At 31.0% G+C, this 23,786-nt stretch overlaps 2 protein-coding genes across 3 annotated transcripts in view; both read left to right on the top strand.

Moving 5' to 3' along the window:
* Positions 1–2,493: 2,493 nt before the first annotated feature.
* On the top strand, positions 2,494–10,471 carry LOC112600846 (muscle M-line assembly protein unc-89). Of its 2 annotated transcripts, XM_025348168.1 has the most exons (10): positions 2,494–2,990; positions 3,202–3,318; positions 4,951–5,213; positions 6,101–6,323; positions 6,588–6,738; positions 7,261–7,397; positions 7,481–7,608; positions 7,671–7,843; positions 7,928–8,316; positions 8,395–10,471. In XM_025348168.1, the coding sequence occupies exons 1-10, from the start codon at positions 2,879–2,881 to the stop codon at positions 10,275–10,277; spliced, it is 3,576 nt and encodes a 1,191-aa protein (XP_025203953.1). In that variant the 5' UTR covers positions 2,494–2,878; the 3' UTR covers positions 10,278–10,471. The 2 variants fall into 2 exon arrangements, with proteins under 2 accessions (XP_025203953.1, XP_025203954.1); XM_025348169.1 differs by lacking the exons at positions 2,494–2,990; positions 3,202–3,318; positions 6,101–6,323 and having other exon boundaries at positions 4,958–5,213.
* Positions 10,472–10,966: 495 nt separating this feature from the next.
* Positions 10,967–23,786, top strand: part of LOC112600845 — a 106,450-nt gene continuing 93,630 nt past the window's right edge. The window contains exon 1 of the mRNA XM_025348166.1: positions 10,967–11,347. The gene's annotated coding sequence lies outside the window, so the exon portion shown is untranslated. The remainder of the gene's footprint in view (positions 11,348–23,786) is intronic.

The raw sequence follows: 23,786 nt of genomic DNA, 5'->3' as shown, positions 1-23,786 counted from the left end.
TAAACTACAGCTTATTCATTTCAGATATACGTTTGATTTTTGAAGACAGTATCGTCGTCATCACAAATGTTGTTTGTGTTTATTCGTGCATAGGTATATTTTTCTTCTGGCCGGAAAATAAATTTTTTACTATTTCCTTTATTTTTGTATCAACGCTCAATACGAGTATACCCGTATATTGGCATTAGTTAAGTATTAAGTAAATAAAAATTTTAGGTTTAAAATAGCAAAGATGGGTAGGCATAGCATAGACTGCGTAGTTTATCTGATTATTTTAAAACCATTTAATTTTTTAATTATTATTAATAAGGATGGACATTAACGAGTCAAAATCAAGTTAAAAAGATTTTATTTTATCTCAAATTTTTAACTCAATTGGTTACTTTTGAGTATCAGATAATTTAACTATTGATATAACTTAATTTATTTATTTTTAATTAAAATTATATCAGCTTATTAAATTATTGTTTAAGTTAATTTATTTTATTTTATTACATTATAATGAAAACTACTTGAATTTTGTTTGGTACAATTTTTTTTTTTTGTTATTGATGGAGTATTATATAGAAATACTGTTTAATTTATTCATAAATTTTATTCGGTAAAAATAAAGTGAGCTGATGTTTAAAAAAAAAAAAAACTTTAAATAAAATTAATAAAAAGTTTAAACAATGTATAAATTTTTAATTAAAAATCAAATTACATTTTTATCTATTTTTTATTAATGTGTTATACTAATTTTGGTAAATATGAATATATAATTTACTAGTTTACCTTTTTTTAATATTAGAATATTACATTACATTTTAATACATGGATAGTGAACTACTAATCGCGTGCTTAATCACGGTTGTCTTGTCTAAATTGTTTGTCGTTTGGATGAAATCTGGATGCCAAGCTATTTTCTAACAATAGCCATAAAAATGTTCATAAGTGATTAATGGTCTAAGTTTGGATTTGTCTCTCTAACGTGAGATCCGGTATATAAAATTTAAAAAAGCCTAGGCGAGATTCGAATAGTGAATTTACTTTATACTTAAGCAATAACTAACAATAAATAAAAATAATTAAAGCTGAGTTTTTTATGTAATGTATTTTTTGTTTTAGTTCTTAATTAAAATGTAACTTATTGAATGAAAAATGTGTTTTGATTATTTAGGCGATGCTGATAATTTTATTTTACATTTAATAAGAAATTCTGGTATATTTTTGTAGTGTTGTGATAGTTTTAGAATTTTGGAGTTTTAGAGCATTTCTTGTGAATATTATTAGCTTTATTTTTATCCAGCAGATTTTATTATTTTAATTTTTAATTTTATTGTTAAATGTTAAATTCAAATTAGAATTAAGAAATATAATTATGAACACATATACATATAATTAAAAAATTAAGAAGTTACATATTTAATAATATTATTTCATAACATACAAACTGCTCTAATAATTAAATATTTTATGTTTTATTGAATATAATATGATAGGTTTATTGAAAATATGATAGGTATTACCGAATTGGTTATAATTTATAACTTATAAAGTATAATTAGGGTTAGTATTTTGATGCAAATGACTTTGATTACTGAGACCACCATTTATTTTTGGTGGGCGATTTTTATTAAGCTAACATCGTCCATCGTCTGCATCACTCATTACTCATATGTAACAGGTACATCAGTGTACACTGTTAAACATACATTCAAATTTTTGTTAATAAAATTAATTAATGCATTTATTTATTTTTATTTTTATTATTTCCGTCTAAAAGTCGGAAGACAAAATAGGCTATGAATTATTTTGAAAATATAAAAACATAAAATTGATGTTTATATTTTTGTTTTTACTGTTAAATCTAAAATAAATGCATTTTAATATATAGTTTTCTGTGATATTTAAATCAATTCTAAATTATTTTTTTGATAATTTCCACATTTTTTAAAGTCATTAATAATCCTATTCCTAATAATAATATTATGAAAAGAGCTCTTATTGTAATGTAGTGTAAATTAAATTATAAATACTATGTGGATGAAACCCTGTTTTAATGATAATAGCATAATATTTATTCATCAATGCATTCCGTAAGGGAGTAACTGTGATTTAAATTGTAGTTACACTGAAATGTGTGTGTGTGTGTGTGTAAGCGTTTTTAAAGACGTGAGGCTTATTTCCCGTCATCAAGTTTTATCAGAGATTCTAACACTTCAGATACGTCCGTCAATTTATGTAAAAACAATTTAAATGCGTTCTTCTCACAGCTCATCTCTTGAAATTGTGGCAACTTTCCATGTTCCTTCGGCCATTACTATCGTTACTGTGACGTCTACATCTGCAGTGCTTTCTTCGTCACACCACGGTATTTATTATAGCAATAATAATCATAACAATAGTAATACTAAAATAATCATATAATACAAATGATTTAATACCAATAATAATAATAATAATAAATAATTATGATAAAATAGTGATGATAATAATAATAATCATAACGTGTAAAAAAACGACGCCTGACGCCTGTACCGCTGCGTTGGTCGAGTGTGAAAAACGTACAGTGCGCAGCAGGTCCACGGGCACCGGCTAGACCCGACAGCAGCTGTGTGTACGTTCTATTTTTGTTAATATTCGTATGTCAGACTTCCGAACCGTCGCACGCCGCTCTCGTGACCGACCAAACGGCGATTATACACACACAATATAATTACACAAGAATAGTATACCAGATACCGCAAACCGTGTACAATATTCTTCGCCGATAATTTTGTCGTATTATAATAATATTGTTTTATTCTATTGTATTGCGCAAGTTCGTTCCGCGTATCCGTCTCCGCGTGCGTCCGATCAGACCGGCTCCACGGAACACTTTGGATGGCAGTGCACCATGGGCAATTCGTCTTCGTCGCACGGCAAACTGCATAAATTGCAGTACAATGGTGCGGCTAGTTCGCGAGACCATCTGTCGTCGTCATCGTCTTCTGAGAGATTCACTTCCGGTATACTTTTCACCTACGTATAATATTATAATGATATATCCTACGCATGTAAATGTCCTTGTTAAATTATGTTCAAACATAATATTTTAACGTACGCCCACGACACCGCGCCTTAACACTATCCGGATCTATAGTTAACACAAAAGATGTGATTTTAGTACACGATGTTTTTGTTCTTTTCGTCTGTACACATGTGTACGTTTTGTTGCAGGCCCGCCATCCGCGCCAGGAAAACCGTACCTTGTGGTCGCAGATCCGGCGGACGAACCGGATGTGATAACAGTCAAGTGGAAACCACCGGCTCGCGACTGCGGTTCGAAAATCACAGGTAAAATTGCACAACACGATATCACTCTAATATAACTTAAAATGTACCTATGTATGTACAATATGTACATATACTTTATTTTGTCTTACTGAACATCGCGATGTTTGATAAATTTAGTGTAATCTAGATTCGACATTCTTTATTGTTACCTACCGTACATCTTCAAAACACTATAGCTGTGCTTCAAAGGCATGACATTTTTCCACAACCGTAATATACGAAATATTTTTTTATTATTCAAATCACATTTAAAAAATTTTACTATGATATTTTAATAAGACACTTTACAGAACCTACAAAAAAAATTATGATTACAAAATAAATAGCGAGAAAGTTCATTCACATGAAATTTATATTCTCCGGTGCCAAAATGTAGGATGAAACGTATTATGTGTAACGTTTTACTGGAATTTCTATTAATAATAACTTAGTGTTGTACACGTGTCATTAACCCTTGCCGATATCTTTAACATAGAATTAATAATTAATAAATAATAATAAAAATAAAACGGTGTCAAAATACGTACCTAATATTTCAAAATGTATTTATATAATATAATATATAAAATAAATGAAGATATAAATCGTTTTTATGGTATAAATGCTAAACCAAGATAGTTAAACATTTAAGTAGGCATAAGGTTTAAATATTATATTATGAATCAATAAAATCAAAATAGTTTATTTTCGGTTTGATTATGAATTATACAATTTATAGATAGATAAATCAATTTGTTTTTAAATCCTTAATAGAGTATATTCAATTTTGTGATGTTAATTTAGGTAAATTATTACTATATATTTATTTATATTATTAAATGTAGAATGTACAGGAGTAAAGATTGATTCGATAAACACATATTAATTATATGCATCAAACAATTTTATTTGTAATATATATTCATAGATTACATGGTAAAAATTACATTAAATGTTAAGTAGGTATATAAATGGGTGAAGATTTACTAAAAAAATTTCACATGATTAATAATTTAAAAATTATATAATACACAGTTTTATTACTGTAAATATATATTATAGACTATAAATGTTTTGTTAATTTTTATTACGTGTTCATTTTTTTATAAATATCATACAAGTCCTATTACATATACTTGAAAGTCATATTTTTGGCTGTGGATCACATATATTTTATTTTTTGAGTAGTATTACTTAAATATATAAATAATACACAAATAAATACTAAAATATAACATTTTATAAAAATATAAAATCGTTATAAGCCATTAGTCATAATTTCATTACTTTATAACTGTATTATAATAATTGTCTATTGGTTGTGCACTTTTTTTTTAGAAACACATTCATGATACAATATATTAATGTTACATTTTTAGTAAAGAAACTCAATAGATATTTCGCCAGTAGTATTTAAAATGAACCTTTATTGTGCTTAGTTGGTGTGTATCGATAGATGAGATATATCTGAATTTTTATTCATCGGCAGATAACATTGTTACGGAGTAAATGACCAAAATATAGTGTTATATTATTTGTGCTAGTTGTGCCCAGTGATAAAATTTCAAATATAATTCATAGAGACACATATTTCGTTATCATACTGATTCTATATTATAGGTTGTTAATAATATGATTTTTACTGATTTTTAGGATATATTGTCGAGCATCGTCGGACCATTTCGCCTCATTGGGTCAAAGCCACGCCGGGAAAAGTTCTACACAATCAGTTGACGTTGAGTGGCCTCGAACCAGGATGGCGTTATCAATTCAGAGTAAAAGCCATCAACGCATTCGGACAATCGCCACCGAGCATCGTTTCAGATCCGGTCACGATGACTGTTCACAGGACGGCAGTCGTGGCACCGGTTTTCGTTTGTGGAATAGAAGACCGCGTAGCGTTAGAAAACGATCAGGTCTGTGAACTTTATAATATTTCGATCTTTCTAAAAAACCGTCTTCCCTAAAGATCTGCTAATATAAATAACTATGCAATAATTGTTGTTAAATTAGATATTATTTATATAAAAAATAAATAAATAAATAAATAATTATTATAATAATATTAAATATTTAATCAAAGTTATTACATAAATTGATTATATTAGGTAGTTCTTATATTGTTATACCCTGAAAATTCTTATAAAAAAATATTTTTAGAAACTTCTTTAATTCAAATACATTTTGCTCGAGTACGACATTTTACCTGTGAAATATAAATAGTATTTTTAAATTGTTGCCATGTATTCAACGTGCTTTAATTTGATTTAAGTGCATTAGAACATACCTAATTTATGTTTTAAATAATACTTAAATGTTAATTTTCAATTGTATCAATCTCAAATTATTACTTGATTTTCTTCAGATATGATTAATAGAATGTCTAGAATTTATTTAGAATTTATCTATTGTATACCAGTGGCACACAAGGAATTTTGAGAGCATATGCAGTTAACACACATTTTTACACATACCTATTTATTTGGTATGTAAAAAAAATGTTCTCACTGCTCTTATTTACATATTTTCTACTCATATAAGTAGTCGTCAATTATTATAATATTTAAATTAAGCTTTTATGTAACATTAATTATTTACATCCACTCTCTCTCAAAAGTGCATATAATTGCATTATTTAGTAATCTGTCTATTTACATCTGTTATGAACCCTAAAAATAAGACCAACTCATATAATACATTTTATAATTATATGAATAGATGAATTGTTTTAATTATTCACCAGTATGTCATAGTAAATTATAATATTTTGTACTCGACACATATTAATGGAGCACGTATTAAGGTAAAATTCGAAGTGGAGTTTGAGGGCACGCCGACGCCGAAAATCAGTTGGTACAAAGATGGATTTGAACTGTTCAGCAATAGACGACAAAGGGTGAACACTGATAATGGCATGAGTACATTATACATCCATCAGGCTGAGTATTCGGACGAAGGAGAAATAAAATGTTCAGCTACAAACAGAGCTGGTCACGCTATAACTAAGGCTAGATTGAGACTCGAAGGTAATGGGAATAAATGCATTAGGACTACTGAATAGATTCAGTATAACTACTGTCCATCATTATAGAAAAAGATGTTTTGTCATACAAAATATAAACCATAGCTGAACGACTAATCAATTAATTCATTAACAATAATTATAAAATCATTACAGTAAATTTTAGGATAATTATAATATACTAAATAATAAAATTAAGTGTGATGACACAATAGGTGTGTGACATTGTGATGATAATAATCGTTTGAACGTGAAATTGTTTTTTTAGCACCACCCATGGTTCGTTTACCACAAGACTATGAAGATGGCTTACTCTTAGAACAAAATGAACCAATGAGATTAAAAGTATCAGTTTCCGGGCGCCCGTTACCACAAGTTACTTGGATTCACGATGGCGAAGAAATACGGGGTGGTGATAGGTAAAATTAATTTTAAACTGTTTAAGTTAATAATTTGTGACATAGATGTTTGAAGATACAATTAAACATTTTCTCACCGTCCATAAATAAATAGTAACTATATTTGAATATATAATTGAAATTAATTTTAATGTAACTGCTGGGTTACTTATTTTCGCATGCAATATTTATTATTTTTTATTCATAGCTCATATTCTTATTGTAAATATAGTTTTACAGATTGCATATATTATATAATTTATAAAAAATAATAAAAAAATATTTTAAATTTAAAAAAATTATATGAACAGTACACATTATATATTTTTGATAATTTTACGGTTTGTTAAAATTAAATGGGCTGATGAAGGGTAACTTAAAGTATCTGAAGTTATTCAATTCATATATTTTTATTTTAATATACATTTTTACCGATTTCAATACAACAAATACTAATATTGACAATTAAAAAAATATAATATCTAATAATATTGAATTTTAACTATAATCATGTAATCACAAAACATATTTATGAAATTATAGGTTTGAAGTAATTCATACAGATAAATATGCCGCTTTAAAATTAGCATGTGTTAAGAGATCAGATAGAGGGTGCTATCAAATTCAAGCAGTAAACCCGTTGGGTGAACATATGGCTTCATTTTTGGTTACTGTAACGGGTATGTAAAACGTTTATTGAACAAAATAGTATAAAATAATATTAAACTAATAATTTTAATTTTGAGTTTTATTTTATTTTTAGATAGACCTTCACAGCCAGGTAAAGTGCATGTATCAAAAACGTCAGGTAAATCTGTAACACTCTCCTGGAAGCCACCAGAAGATGACGGAGGCTGTAAAATTGGAAATTATATAATTGAGTATAATAGAGTAATATGATGTTAAACTTGTTCAATTAATCATATTTTAATAATTAACACTATGGTTCTCAGGTTGGATGGGATATGTGGTTAAAAGCGTCAACCAGTAGACAACTTACAGCAGATCTTGACGATTTACTCGAAGGTTCAGAGTACAGATTTCGAGTAAAAGCAGAAAATCCATATGGTATGAGTCTACCGAGCGAAGTTTCTGAACCAATATTCTTACCAGATATCAAACGAGGGTAAATTAACATTTTATATGTTATAAGCAAAATATAATGTAACTAGAAGGAATATTATTTTATATTCGTGCATTTTTTATACAGTATATACAAGCCAGTTGACAAAGTACCTCTTTTGTTCGAAGATGAAGAAAAGTTAATAAAAATTCAAGAAACGGAAATGTTAGAAAATTTTGGTCGTAAATCGAAATCTCCGGAACCGTTGTCTAAAGCGAGGAAATTAAGCGTAGATGAGGTTTCGCCTCCTGTACCAAAGAGACGGAAAAAAAAGTCAAAGACTGATTTAAATAACTCAGAGGTGGATATTTATAAATCTTTTAGTTTTTTAGACAAATCTATTGAGACATTTCAACAACCAATTGAACAAAAGGACCATTGGGGTTTACCTCCTGGGTTAAAGACAAATAATGGTAGGATAAGTAATGAAGATTTAATGAACTCTCAAACAAAATCAATGAATTGTAAAATAAAAAGTATGCATATGACATAAATTATCAATATTATAATATTGTAATATTATACTCATTGAAATTATATGTATTTTTTTTTAGGAAATTCAACAGACTCTCTTTCACAATTAAATTTCGAACGAGGGTCAGCTCCACCCATTTCATTATCATCTCCAGAATTAGGCGCAGAGTTTGAAGGTTTTGAAGAACAGATAAGGAACTCTTACAGTTCTAGTGAACTTCTCTATGAACGGAACTTAAATAGGTTCAATGGTTATTCAGAAAATGAAAATTTGTCATCCGAAGCTCAAAAAATTGCGATTTATGCTATGGATAGGAAAAATAGTTTAAGGCGATCGCCTATCACTAGAAGATCAAATGATGGTTCCGAAGAAAAATCAATTTTTAGTGATTCAGATTCAGTTCATAGTGTCATCGATATTTCTAAAAAATTAAATGCAAGTAGTTTTATGTCATTAGCGAACAGTATAGAAGAAGAAATCTCAGAAAACATTAAAGAAACAATTGACGATGACGAAACGGAACAGTCTACTTCGTTATCTGGTGTAGAATCTGAAATGTCAGTAGAATCAGACGATGATTATAGTATGTCAGACAGGTCGGAAGAAAAGTTTACCAACTTTGGAAGTGGAAAACGAGCGTTAGAACACAATACGTCGAGCGCCTTCTTTTCAACAGTATATTATGACGATGATTACATGTCAGATCAGAAACTATCGGACAAGGAACGATCAAAATCACCTGCCCAACGGGTAGAAAATGTCGACGAAGAACCATCGACTTCGGCTACCAAAAGTTCTGAAAATTTCGATCGAAGACTGTCGCTGACGAAGTCAACACCGCAGTCCGCAGAAGAGACGTCGGAACAGTCTGACTCGATGTCTCAAGACTCATTAAATTATTCTAATGGGTCGGTTGATAGCAATGAATACTCTCGACCGGACGAGAACAAATCGGACACAGCTGAGATAACCACGATAGAGACACTAGTGGATAGTACTTATAGACCAAGAGACGGGATCCCCAAGTACGTAATGTTACCAAATCCATTCTACAAGGAAAATTATGCTGTGTCTGAGAATACAGACATGGTGAAGTTTAGATTATCGTCAGATACAACCGGTATCGTACCACCCGAAATACCGAAAAGGGAACTTGGCATTGGTAGTGGTATCAGACAGACGCTTCCAGTCATTACAGTCACGGAGATGAACGATTGTAGCCCCAAGTCTGTGCTAAAGAAGATTTTCATACCACCGTTTTTAAGCAAACAATCAAACGGGCCTGACCGTGATAAATATGATGACCACGTGTCTCGGAAGAAGTCTCCGATGCGAGATTCGAAAAATGTCTGTGCAGCCAGTAACGGAGGAGATACGATTCAAATTCCAGTCACTACTGCCGATACTGGTACCGAAGACAACTCTGACTGTTGCACTGACTCTGATGCCACTGCTGCCGCCGAAATGATTGCGGTTAGACATTACGGTGACATTGTAGAACAGTACAGTGGAGTGAGTAGGAAACCTGCAGCCAAAACATATTTGGACTTCGAACAGTTGAAAATGGCTGCTGCCATAGAAAATTGTGACGAACCAGTCGTTACATTTGAAGCTGGGTTGCGAGACAACTATGAAGACGATAACGACAACGACATCGACGAAGATTGTGCGAATGATGAATACTTTGACGATACCGGTGATTTTTCATTGGCTACAATGTCCGAACAACCGGAAGTCATTGAAAATCCGGCGACGTCCATAGAATGGCTGTCGGCCGTTGTGCTACATCAGCCGAATGTGCCCGAGCCCAACGCGATTCCGTATTTGAAGATATTCGGCAACCTGTCATTGGCCTTGTTCGGCTATTGGCTATACATGTGTAAGGACGAGAAATTGTCCGTACCGGTTTTTGGTTTTTTGTTATTCAGATTCTTCAAGACACAAATCTGGGACAGGATTTGATTTTATGTTGATTTTTGTATATATATAAATATATATATACATTGAACTTTGAACTTTCATAGGCCGAGATATACACACGGCTCTGATAAGTGCTATATGGAAAAAGACAACGTTCCATAATATGCTATATGTCCATAATGTTTAAAATTTAAACATGTTTAATCTCAATATTTATATTATTTTATTGTTAATTATTATTTTTACTTTTTACACTTTATGAGAATTATGAAAAAAATATTGTTAATGTTAGGAAATTGTTATATTTTATACTGAACGTTATAAAACATTATGAACCAAATAAAAAATAATATTTTATATCCTAAGCGTTCGAGACGTTGAATATTAACATGCAATTCGTTTTCAAGTCAACTTTTAATTATATTTACACACCGAAAAATTAAATCTTTTCCCTTACTCAATCCGTAATAAACAAAAATATTGTGTCTTTTAATGCGTGAGAGTGTTTAACATAACTTGTAGCAATAATGATAATAATGATAATAATTATAATTACGTACGTACGTATGTGGGCAAAACGGTGAAAGGTGGTAAGAGAAAAAATATTGGCAAACGCGCGTAACATGATGTATACGCCTCGTATAAATGAAAGGAAGTTGTCAAAATAAAATTCGTTAAAAAAAAAACCCCGAAACGAAAAAAGTGAAATAAAAAATAAACTACAACAAAAACTTTAAAATAGCCCAACTGCGTGATACAAATCGCAAGCAATATCGCTGTGGAAACTGCGCATGTAAAACCGATCCCCTCTACGCGGTTTCGCACTCGACGGGCGTGGACGTACTCTCACGCGCGTATAGAGATTCGGTCCGAAAACCCGTGTGCGCGTACACGTACTTCCACTGTTTGCCAAACGATAATTACTATAATAATTAATACCTAATATTGATCAAACATCGAACACCGGAAAATCGTCGCCGTCGTCGATTATTCCGGGTTCGCGAGTGCGAACGCGAACCGGTCGTGATAATAATATAAATACATCATGTCGATGCGGACAAGAACTGAAAATAAGGAATAGACGACTGGCGGAGACGGACACGAATCCTCAGGTACGTCGCGTACCCGTAACATGGCACTATTCATACTGCAAATGAATATTGCGTTCAGACATCCTGTTTTCCATTCAAATTATGTCCCGAAGACATTGAAAGACTGAACGAATATTCCTCCGAAGCAAAAGCATTATTTTCCTTACACAACTATTGTAGCCATTGGTATATCACTGATATAGTGAGTCCTTGCTTCAATATTGATTTCAGCGTTGAATATTATTATTTAAAGTTCTATGATAACGGTATTTATAACTGTCACAGTAGAATAAGAAATTTTCACTTTCATATATTTTACAACATTTCATGTTTTAATATGCACTTAAACGTAATAAAATACGCACTGAAAGTAATTCTTGTCCATCTAAAACCAGTGTACTTTGATTAAATTATAAAAACTAAAAATGTAATAAAAATAATCATCAGTTATAGTGGCGCAATTTGTGTATCCGATGACCAATATTAGGGACGACTAAACGCTGATAATATTACCTAGAACGTATCGTCTCCTTTATTAAAAATATTGACGTGTGCGTTGTCCTTACGGTTTAAAAGTTTGATATACAGAAGAGTTCTTACCGTAGGTAAATAGATGAACTAAAAAAAAAAAAAACAAAAAAAAAGTTGATAAGCTACCTGTAATATAATTTGATGATAGTTGTCGAAAATTCAGGTTTTATAATGTTAACACGAAATAAGTAAAACGGTAGAAAGCAACGTCTGATGAAACGATAGGCGATAATATTATAATGTAAAACACGAGAAACTTAGGCATGTCCGCTAGCGGGTCATTTATTTTTAAATCGTCGATTTCCATAGTTTGCTCAAGGATGTTTTGTGCTTAAATTTAGAGTCGGCGCGCACGACAAACAGACGTTTCGGTTTTTACATGACGGTGGATTTTCGCGTCCAAATGATAAAATAAGATTAAAAAAAAAACAATGCCAATAAATTATTATTATTATTATATAAGCGCGCACGGTAATAATTGCGATTATAATAAAATTGTATACTTCAATGTTTTGGATCGATTTAGTAGGGTTGGACTGGTGCACTATCTATAGAGCATCTGATGACCGCCGTAATGATGACACAAACTCCCCACTACTGCTTAGACAGGTTTTAAGAATATTCGGTTGCTGTATTATAATCACCTAATAACTATTGAATTTGATTTTTATTACTATCATCATTTTAAAGAGCAAAAGGAGTGCTCAAAAATTTTTTGTAAAGTATACAAAGTTATTTCTTTCTGTGGAAATGTTTCTTAATAAAACCGTTCCAAAGTATGGGGAAAATGTAACAAAAAGTATGAAACTATTATTGATGCCTTATAATCGATGTTCGTGTTCGATATTTATCATAAATTTTAAACTCAAAGTGTAACATAATTTAAATTCAGAATAAATTTTATTTTTTTTTACAATACTATAAATGATAATCTCAATAATATAGATCACTATATTGTGTTCCTGGAGCTTGGAGGCTTAATTAAACCTTTTAAAAATAGAATTATATTTTGGTCCATTAAAGCTTTGTTGATTTTTTCTCTCATACTTTTGGATTACGTCGTCGATAATAATGGGCTGGCACGAATCCTATATATAGTCCGTTACTCGTTAAAGGTTAGGTTCGTCTTTCGATTTTATTCCCACCGCTATATTTATTGCTGAGCTGTCGATGTTGTCAGCCAAAAAAAAAAAAATATTCTGGTTTCCAAAGGAAGCCCATTATAATATATATATATTTATATACATTATGTACACACAAATAAACAATAAATCATGGATTATAGGTATTATACGACTTGCTTAATTATTATCCTTATAAATATAGATCGGATACGCAGACATCTGAAGTTTGTGGAACGGAATAGATTAGATCAACTGTTCAATGCGTGGGGAAACACACCTATGTGCGTATTCATATTAATATTAAAATATATGCGATAAAAATAACGTTGTTTACCGCCGAAAATAATAATTTTATTGCATGGAAAAAAATCATAAGGAATCGAATAAAACGAATCTCGCGTTACTGCAGGTTGATAATATTGCCAACTGGGCTACATTTTATTTACCTGCTTTGTGTTTAATATTTTTTTACATTTTATTGGGCCACGGATAAAACATACATTTTTAAAAGGGTATTAGGCCACATTATTGTAATTATTAATGTTAATAATATGTTATAATTTAAAAAAAAAAAAACAATTTTTTAAAAAAAATAAGCATAAAATATAAAATATACGAGTATAGACTAAATTTATAACACAATAATCATTAATAAATAATACATAGTTATTAATTATTAATGTAAAAACTATTTTTTTTTTTTTTAATATTATGTGTCTGTGATACAGGCTTACGACATTAAATTTGGTTGTTCTTCCTTTGTTGTATTTCTATTTATTTTATTATGATAATTTAATTCTTTCAAAATCAATTTTGTTTTCTGGCTTTTAGTATAACACTACGTTTCTAGGTAAAATGCAAATTTATAAATATATATCCATCAAAATATTAAAAAATTAACGATATTGATATGTGACTTATAAAAATTATTTTTCAAGTGGAAATTTAATAAGACTAGATAAGATTTGTAGTTTAGGTATAGTTCCAGAATTATTTAAAACTCATAAATTATAATATATTAATATGGCAAAGAGAATCATATTTCATTGTCAAAAATTATGTATATAAAATCGGCATTCAACAGTCGTTCAACTATCAGATTTAATGTTACAACATCAGACATTTTTTGAACATAAAATTTCAGTGGCCATTGTAAGACGTTTCATTGTAGCTTTATAGGCTTATAGCCGAGCATTCAATATAATTAATTATTTTTGAACAAACAAATATAAAATCAATAAGCAATAGCCAATAGCACTACGCTAATTTTGACCATTATATGCTTTATAGTTTATGTTACATACAGTTTGTGCGATAGAGATACATTTTATAACGAGGCGTCTTCGTAGATTATCAATCTGATAAAAACATTATGAATAAGTATTTAATAATTCATTAATTCACATATCTAGGTCATACACAGTGTAGTAGTGTAATATAATATGAAACATGCATTATTGAATTATAATAATTTGCGTATCAATAATATTTTTAGAATAATAGTCGTTTGACCAAAATTCGACCAGAAAAACCGTTTTAATTTTTGTAAAATCAATAGTTCAATACGCTCTAAAATATCACATTTCTTATTGCTTCTAATCATTTTGTTCAAATAAACAAATTCATAAGAAAGAAATCTATTTTTTTTGCTTATAATTTTTATATAATTGGTTGGGCTACTGCTTTTTATATTTTGTTTTACCCATCTTTGATAAGGATTTTTTTTTAAATTGTATTTTACTGGACAGATGGCGCGCTACTGATGAATTTTCCTATTTTATTTGCATTAACATCATCATCTACTCTATAATACTCTTTAATACTTTTTCAATAACATATATTTCTATTTTTCCATAGTATATTATATATATATATATATAAATGTAATTATTGAAATATTATATTTCTATTTTATTTTATTATTAATTAAACTATACTTAGATTAAATTTTAAGAGAAGTTTAGATTATTTTTTTATATTTTTCTTATGGCTATGATGTTTTTTACAATAAGCAGTTTGAAGGTACATATTTTAGGAGAAAAAAATCATATATGAAGGCTGTAGAGGTTAAGATATATTATAACACTTGATAAAAAATCGACAGCAATATCTAAGATATAATGTAAGGAAATACTGAGATGCCCATAATTGTAAGTATATTTCTGATTTGAATACGTTCATATTAATTGTCTGTAATGCATTGGTATGCTTAAAAATAAAAATGTATTCGTTATGATTTATGGAATTATGAATTATTAAAATGTGTTAAAATGCCTTTTTTATTTTTTTATGATATGCATATATGCATAGTTGTATTTTTATGCATGATTCACAATATAAAAAAAAAAAATTAATTAGTTAAAACTTAAAACTTTTTAAAAGTACATAATTTCTCATGTAGATATGTAGATACATATAAAAATGGTCCAAACATATTATCATATTTTGCCTAACAATCAAAAGACAAAAGTAAAAAAATTTAAACTCTATATACAAAGTATTACATTTAATACTAAGTATTAAATTAAGTATTTTACGTTGTAAAATTTAAATGATTTTAGGTGAAAAAAAAAATTTTGCAAAAATGTAATAAATTTGAACGAAGCATACAAATTGAATTGATATAGGCATGACTACTGTAGGTAATGTATATTATTTTTAAAACAAAATTCATTAAAAAACAATTTTAAATATATAATATATATTTTGCGAATTCGTTTTAATGAAACATTTTGTATGCAATAATGAGTTTGAACCTATGTTTATCATAATTCATATTATAAAATATTTAAATACCTATTTAATAAACGGTTTTAAATTATTTAATACATTTATCTATTTTTTTATTTTAGCTAAAATTCTTAAAACAATGGTATCTACCTAATTAAATATCAGTAAAAATAACTTATTGGTTTCATTTTGTTATTATGACATTAAATATTTGAATGTCAAAAATTGGCAACATTATAAATTTATTTCTGTAGTTTAGTGTTACTATAAATACTAAAGCACCAACGTGAAATAATTTTGTCATTAATTTGTGAATAGAATGTCAACAAAATGTATACTTTTATGAATTTTTTGATTAAGTGATAATTTTTAAATTGTTTTAAAATCATTAATTATTTTTAATATCATAAGCATTATAGAATATATTTCAATACATCTTTATAAAAATAGTAATAATTTGATGTTGGTAGTTGTCTACATAAATATTTTATGATTAATTCTAAAGTAAATTAATTAAAAAGTTTAATTAAATCGAAAATAAATGCTATTGTAAGTAATTATAGTAAGTTTTTATCTAATAAGAATATTTAATCTTAACTGTTATTTGTCTTGCTATATATTATTCAAAAATATAAGTTCTATTTACAAATACATTTTATATGAATAAATTATAAGCACGTTGCTTCATATTATGAATTTATGATCAATTAGTAAATTATTTTTTTAATATTTCATCTTATTCCAAAAATATAGTTAATACAAAAGTACCTGTAAGTTATATAAATCAATTATATTTTAGCAATAACTTATAGGTGTAAGTACCAAATAAGTCTTAAAAAATAATTATATGAATACAATCCTTGAATGAAACCTATTGTGGTTATAATATATTATTATAATTATTTATGCATGTAAACGTATATATTTGTACGTATTTTATTATACTATAATATAGTATATAAATACAAATGAGGATTATAATATACAAAATAAAGTATTTTTTTTTTTTAAATGCCTAATAGTATATTTATTTAAAATTAAAACTTTATTTTTCGCATCTAAAATTTGTGAAATTTTCCGTTTAAATGTTACATACCTACTGCACGATTATTATACCATTCGCATCTAATAGAATTGTACGAATTTGTGGATTTGAGAATTCAAGTTAAACATACCTAATACAGTAATCCACTTATAATATACAGCAAATTGATATCCACTTGCTTACCTTTTTTTAGTTGGTTTATGAACATTAAACAACTTATGACGAACTTTCCATTCAATTTATAAATTTATATTTAGTATTATTCAGAAAAAAAATACTGATTATAGGTACTATACTTAAGTTCTATTATTATAAATATATTTTTTTTAATATTTCATTGTGTTTAAGTTATTAATTATTTTTGTAATTTTAAGTACTGCAATATAAAAATATATGTCTGCAATAATAATATGATACGGTACGCCGGTATTCGGCGACCTACCTTTATATGAATGATTTATAATGCCAATTTATGGTATCACGTAAAACGTTTATTTTTTAATATCATAAATTGATTAACATAATATAATAATGTGTGGAGAGTAAATTTAATCCGGACCGCGTGATTGGCCGAGCTACGACGGACGGTGTCGTACCTGTAAAGGCGCGACTATGATACTATATGTGGGACACTTATTATATAATTGTTTACAACAGGGATGAGTCCACAATACCTTTCCGCGGTCTTATGTAAGTCGTGGTCAGGTTAGCGGCTCAGAGTAAACGCCTGAATGATACCCCAGTTGGGTGCCGGACTTTGTTCATATAATCCTAAGAAGGACTTTTTTTATGGTAAATCGCAACGGTAGATCGATAGAGACACTGCGTAACCGGTGGCAAAGGACGGTGACAACCGCGTGTAAGGTCGCTAGTAGTCGGCTGCTCGTTGTTGTCAGAGGTGCGTCAGCAGTAGTTGATAAATTCTATCAACTAAACGGCGTCTTTGTCGTCGATTGTCGCTCCGTTCGGGCCGTTACTTCGCCGGGTCGATCGTCGTTCCTTGCGTACGTTTACCGCTGGAATCGTTCTTCAAAATATTGGCCCTGGAAACTCGCTGTCTAGTATTTACGAGTGTCATTGCAGCGTATGAGCCATTGAGTGTTTTCGTCTCCGGTCGTTGAATGTTGAGATGTTTTCAAGTTGGAAAGTGGATATTCTCTTATGCCTACCGATTTTTCATCGTCAGCTACTCATAAAATAATAGTTATATTAATACCTCAATCATTTCAATTTATAAGCTATAAATTACCCGTATCTAACGGCGGTGGCCGGAGGACGAAGGATGAGGTATTAGAATGCACCGGCGTTCGGGCCTGTTAGCGTCGACCTGATTGCCGTCGATCGGCGTGATCGGTGTTCCGGCAAGAGCGGCATTGACGCCCTCGGGCCCATTGAATGTGATAAGACCGTAGTTTACTTCGGTTCGTTTACCGGTCCGGTCAACGCCGCTTTTGACGCGGACATTCAACGCCGTCCCAAATCCTCAGACGCCGTGGACGGCAATATGTGCCCGACAAAAAACTGGTGGTCGTCGAACGGCTTTGGGCGGTTGGTGGACGGCTGCGGACGGTCAGTCGACGGTGTCTGGTGGTCAGCGGCGGCACGGCCGGTCCAGGTGCCGGGGTAGTCCGCGAATAGCGGCCGTTGCGCGACACACGCGTGCTGCACGGTGGACGCGACCGCCGTGAACGCCCCGCGCGCATCTAAACGCACCGCGAACGGCTGTACATGCCGTTCGTTGGCCGCCGTCACCAAAAACTGGCCGGGCGCACACCGAACGGTATACATTGAAACCTAACCGCGGGTTGACCGTCGTCGTGGCCATCCTCGTTGCTGCCACTCGCCACTGCAGCTCTGAAGATCTCACGTAACTGTGGCCGGCCTGTGACCGCTGTTTGCGAGCCGTCCCCGTTGTTCACCTGCGAGTATTGAGCGTCTTCCGCGTATAATTGCCATTTTCCGTCCTTCCGGACTTCCCATCGCATAACTTACGCAAAGTAGGAAAGGCGGTCTCCCAGAGCACACTTATCGGACGGTTTGTGACTCGGTCAGTGGGGCAACGGTAAGAGTTATTCTGGCATTGTATCGGTCGACATACCGTCCGATAAGCCCCCTCCCCCGTCGTACAACATCGTGTCGTTTCCGTCGTGTCGGCGCCTTACGCGCCTGTGCTTTTGTTTTAAAATATACTTAAACTTTAAAAACCCAAATTTCTTTCTTTCTTTCTTTTTCTCTTTTTCTCATCGTTTTAACATTTTTTGGGTTGTTACAATCATGTCGTTGTCGTCGCTTTATAACTCGCCGCTGTCGTCCACCTCTTCCGTTTGACACAATCTATCCGTGACGCAGACACCGTTGCTGGTATTCACATCCATTTCACTTAGTTTATCTGCGTATCTACTCGCCTTAACAAATTCTATCGGTCCTTGATCCTCGGTCGATGTCTGTTCTTTTTTGGATTTGTTCTGTTTACGGGCGCGCCTCGTGGAACGACTCACAAAGATGTTCAAGAATTTGCTAAAAGTTCTTCATTTTTTTTTTCGGCGTATCTAAAGTTTCGAACTGTATCACGACTATAACTAACGACTTAACGACTGTAAAAAAAAATTATCTAGTAATCATTCGATCGTAGAATTTTTGTTGGTTGTTTTTGTCATAGTATTATTATTTTTGTTAATAGCCAGCGATTTCTCTCGAATTTTAAAACTATACTATAACATATTGGCATTTTACCGTTTGCAAGCTCTTTGACTTAATTCGTCACAATCTCGTCACACGTTTTTTTTTTTCCATTGAACAGATGAAAATATTTATGTATTCTTAATAACTCTATAAAGAAGTCAAAATGATTGTAATTAAAGAAACAATAACAATTGGTCGCTAATTAATTGGCAAACACTTTATGCTTAATACTTCGCCATGATTCCGATCTGACTCTCATAGTGGATAATATGATTGTATGTTATCTATACTAAATAATAAGTTATCGTCTTTATCATGTCTAGGATATGTGATAAGTGTAGTTTATCTGTGTTTCCTACTAAAAATAAATTTTTTTGTATAAGTTGTAATGGAAAATATCATACGGAATGTGCTGGAAATTTCACGACGTAATCTGAAAAGTATTCCTGGATATGTGAGTCACACATTTTTATTAATAAAAATGAAAAGAACCTTACTAGTCGTAAAAAAGACGTAACTTTTCTAGTTACGAAGATATAAATATATTATTGATTAGAGATGATATATTCAAAATACTTTCTAAAATATGCATATTAGAAAATTGCGTGTCTTTTAACTTCATTAAAAAAAATTGAACATAATATCAGAATTTGTTAAAATCATTAATAAAAAGTTTTCACAAATAGAAATAAAGTTAGCTAACCTTGAGAAACAGTTAAATATATTAAAATTTGAAAATAATCAAATTGAACAAAAATTGTTGGGTACCTAATAATATTATTAATATTGCAATAATTGAGAGTCCTATGACGAAAGATGAAAATCAAGCTAATATTATACAAGAAGTATATTTTATTTTAAATGTCAATTTAAAACTTAAAACTTAATGGAATATAGTAGGTACTTATTTATAATTAAAAAAAAAAAAACGCAATACCGTATATTTTTATAACTGTACTAGCATGATGTGTACCTAATCAACAATATATTATGATATATTCAATATTTAATAACTGTTTTTCCCCAACTTGAGTTAAGTTCAAACCGGTATATTAAATAATATTATTATTATGATATACCTCCAATGTGTAGCACAAAACATCTCTGTTAATATCAGATGTATTTCACTTCCGTAACGTACCACTAACTATGTGTGAACTGCAAAGAATGTTTAATGACACATATAGAGTAGAGAGATGTGACAATAATGATGGTGAATACCAAATAATATGCTGACGTGTTTTGGGTACTTACACGCAAAATGTTTCACACTGTAACTACGTTTGTCGGTGCATTCATTTGACAAAAAAAAAAAAAAAATTATTGTATAGTTTATTCTAAAGAGAATAAAAAATTTTTTCTTTAAACCTACTGTATAGTGTATACTGTCTATGCATAGATAATAATATCTAATTTTATATGCTATTGTAGTAGATTAAAAAATAAATGATTTCCTTACATATAATTTAAAAGTTTTTTTTACTAACATAAAAAAAAAAAAAAAACAATATATTCTGCTGATTATGGGTATTTTAACTTTATTAGGTACTTAATAACGTCTAAGTTAACTTATTTAATGGCTTAGTTTTGTAATAAATATTGTACACTATCATATAAATAATGTAGATCGACACTGAGATGAGGTCATCATTGTTGTCTAAAAAAAAATAAAGACGTGGACGAGAGCCAAGTCCTATAGAAGTGTCTAATTATTAAAAAAAATATATTGTAATCCCTCCAAATTACATAGCACAACCGGAGAAAATACTTTCGTATTTAAGAATGTCAACAAACTTTGGTCATATAGGTACATTATGTATTGACGAATTGTACAATAGTAAAATACACTACGTAAATACATTATACACTGTGTATTTATTTTTAGAATAATATGCAAATCTAACACATATTTTAAATACATAGGAATAATAAATTTATAATCATTGAACATAGAATTTTCTGGAGATAATAATGTATATGTATATACCTAGGTAGCTAATGTTTATAAAAAAATTATTTATTACCATAATTTTATTATTTAAGTCATATAAACTGCGATATTCGTATTATCACTGATTATACGAATATAATAGATTCTATTCTATAATCTATGGTGTTATGAAATGTTTTTTAACATATTTTTCAAACCTCTATACCTCTATAATGTAGGTGTTAGTGATCCGTGTTCGTAATACTATGATTTTATCACTGAGCAATATTAATTATTAAGTTTTCATAATATTGTTCTGTAGATTTTATTAAGACCTTCATAGTAATCGATAGAAAATTTAAGATATGGTAGAATTTTTCAGATTACTTAAATAACCTTTCTGTGACATTTTATTGATTGAAATATACCTAATCTTAAATGTTGCTATTATTATTGCCAAGAATCACGTAAAATTCACTGCAAACTTTAGTAATAGAGTAAGTATAAGAACTAGGAGACATTTTGGCCTTGTATCAGGTATGTTTCAAGTAAAATTAACAATTTAAAACATTTATTTAATGATTTAAATATTTTTATAGCTTCTATTATATTCAGAGTTTTATTAATTGTCAATAGACATTATATTATTACATTGTTTAAAATTGATTACAGTATTGAAAACTTGATCGTTTAGTATAATTATAAAATTATATCGATAGGCCTACAGAAAATAAATAATATATATTATTAATTATAATTTTCAGATAGATTAACACATAATAAATATTATGGGATGTAAAATGTAAAGAATATCTATAAAAAATTAACAATTATTTAAATTTTAAATTAAACTAAAAACTTTTGAATTGAATATTTATTATAGTTTAATCTAAATATCAATATTAATGTATAATATATATATTAATTTTTAAGGCCTGTGCAGAAAAGATTTTTTTTTTTTTTTTAATGGGTATTTAATGTATTTTGAGTTTTTATGGATAATTTTTTTTTTGTGTAACAAATAATTTTAGATTTTTGTTGAAAATATTTTTGAGAAATTTTGAATTAGATTGTCAAGTTTTTTTAATCAAAACTAAATATTGTAAAATACGATATGTTATGTAGATATACGATGATATTGTTATTCGTACACTCGATATGCGTATTTAGGACAGACAGATAGTTAATTTGTGTCTATGATGAATATCTACAATATCAATAGTTTATGTCTTGCAAAAGTAAACTCCAAGTCAATGCATTTCTGGTCAGGGGTGTGTTCACGTCGGCGTGAATGAAGGCGTTAAATCTCCTCTTTGACTTTCTCTATCCTCTGATTTTCAAGTGATCGATTGTTAAAAAACCAATTCATGTTTTTAATATTTTTACATTTTAGTTCGTTGTAATCCTCGGTCTGATAGGATAGCAAAACGATCACACGCCCTCTCCTTCTCCTTTCGAAAAAAACAACGAAGAAGCCGAGTACGCTGTCGTTTCTGCCGATCGGACAGAATAGCGGGGGGGGGGGGATACCGAACCGGTGCATATCCCGAACAAAGGCCTCGCACTTACCGGACGATCGAAGAGTTGTACGACGAGAACGACTTGATGGTCGCGTTGGCGCTGCTGTACGTGGACGACTGGTTTTGCAGCATTTGCTGCCCATAATAACCACCGTGCCGCGTAACAATAATTGTTAGCCGCGCGGTCGCCGGTTGCGAACGTTATTACTTGGTGAGGAAATCGCACCGCGGTTGGTGCTCTACTGTCCTCGGGCGGTCATGTCCTATACGCCGAAAACGGAAAACTGCAGTGCAACGCGCAATGGCGGAGGAAACCGGTATGTCATGCGTCCGTTCCTTCGGGCCCAGTTTCGACTCGGTGCTGATACCGCGCGCGGGGACTTAGTGGAACGTCCAAACGTGGTTAGGGCGCGACCGATGACGACGGACTGACCTGGTATACACGGAATTTATTTTGGGTCGTATGCGCCGCTGCGGCGCGACGGCAACGCAATAACGATAGCAATAATACGATGATGATGATGCGTGACCACGATGATAATACAATAATAGTATGCGCGACACCGCTCTGGCAGGTCGGTGTTTTATTCGCGTCCGCCTGCGTGCGCCGCTGTCCAGCGAATCCGTCGCCGCCACCGTGAAATTGCCGCCGAAATTTCACCGTCGCCACCGTAATCGCCACAGGTGTGTTGCGCCGTGTACGCCGAGAAAACGGTGCGGTGCCGCCGAAGCTGCATCTGCAGCTGCTCGAGACGAATGCCGTCGGTCTTAACAAACGCAGCGCTGCGTCACGACACGCCCAAAGGTCAGGCCGGATGAGGTGCCAGGTCATTTGTATGCGCCCGCTTGGTGACGTTCTCTCGACGAGACATCGATGCGGATGCAGCCCCCTCAAGCA

This window comes from Melanaphis sacchari, unplaced genomic scaffold (assembly GCF_002803265.2).
Source record: "Melanaphis sacchari strain LSU unplaced genomic scaffold, SCAv2.0 Contig72_pilon_pilon, whole genome shotgun sequence".
Taxonomy (NCBI): Eukaryota; Metazoa; Arthropoda; class Insecta; order Hemiptera; family Aphididae; genus Melanaphis; species Melanaphis sacchari.
The sequence above is the reverse complement of the archived record's forward strand: the minus strand, read 5'-3'. Positions and strand labels throughout refer to the sequence as shown.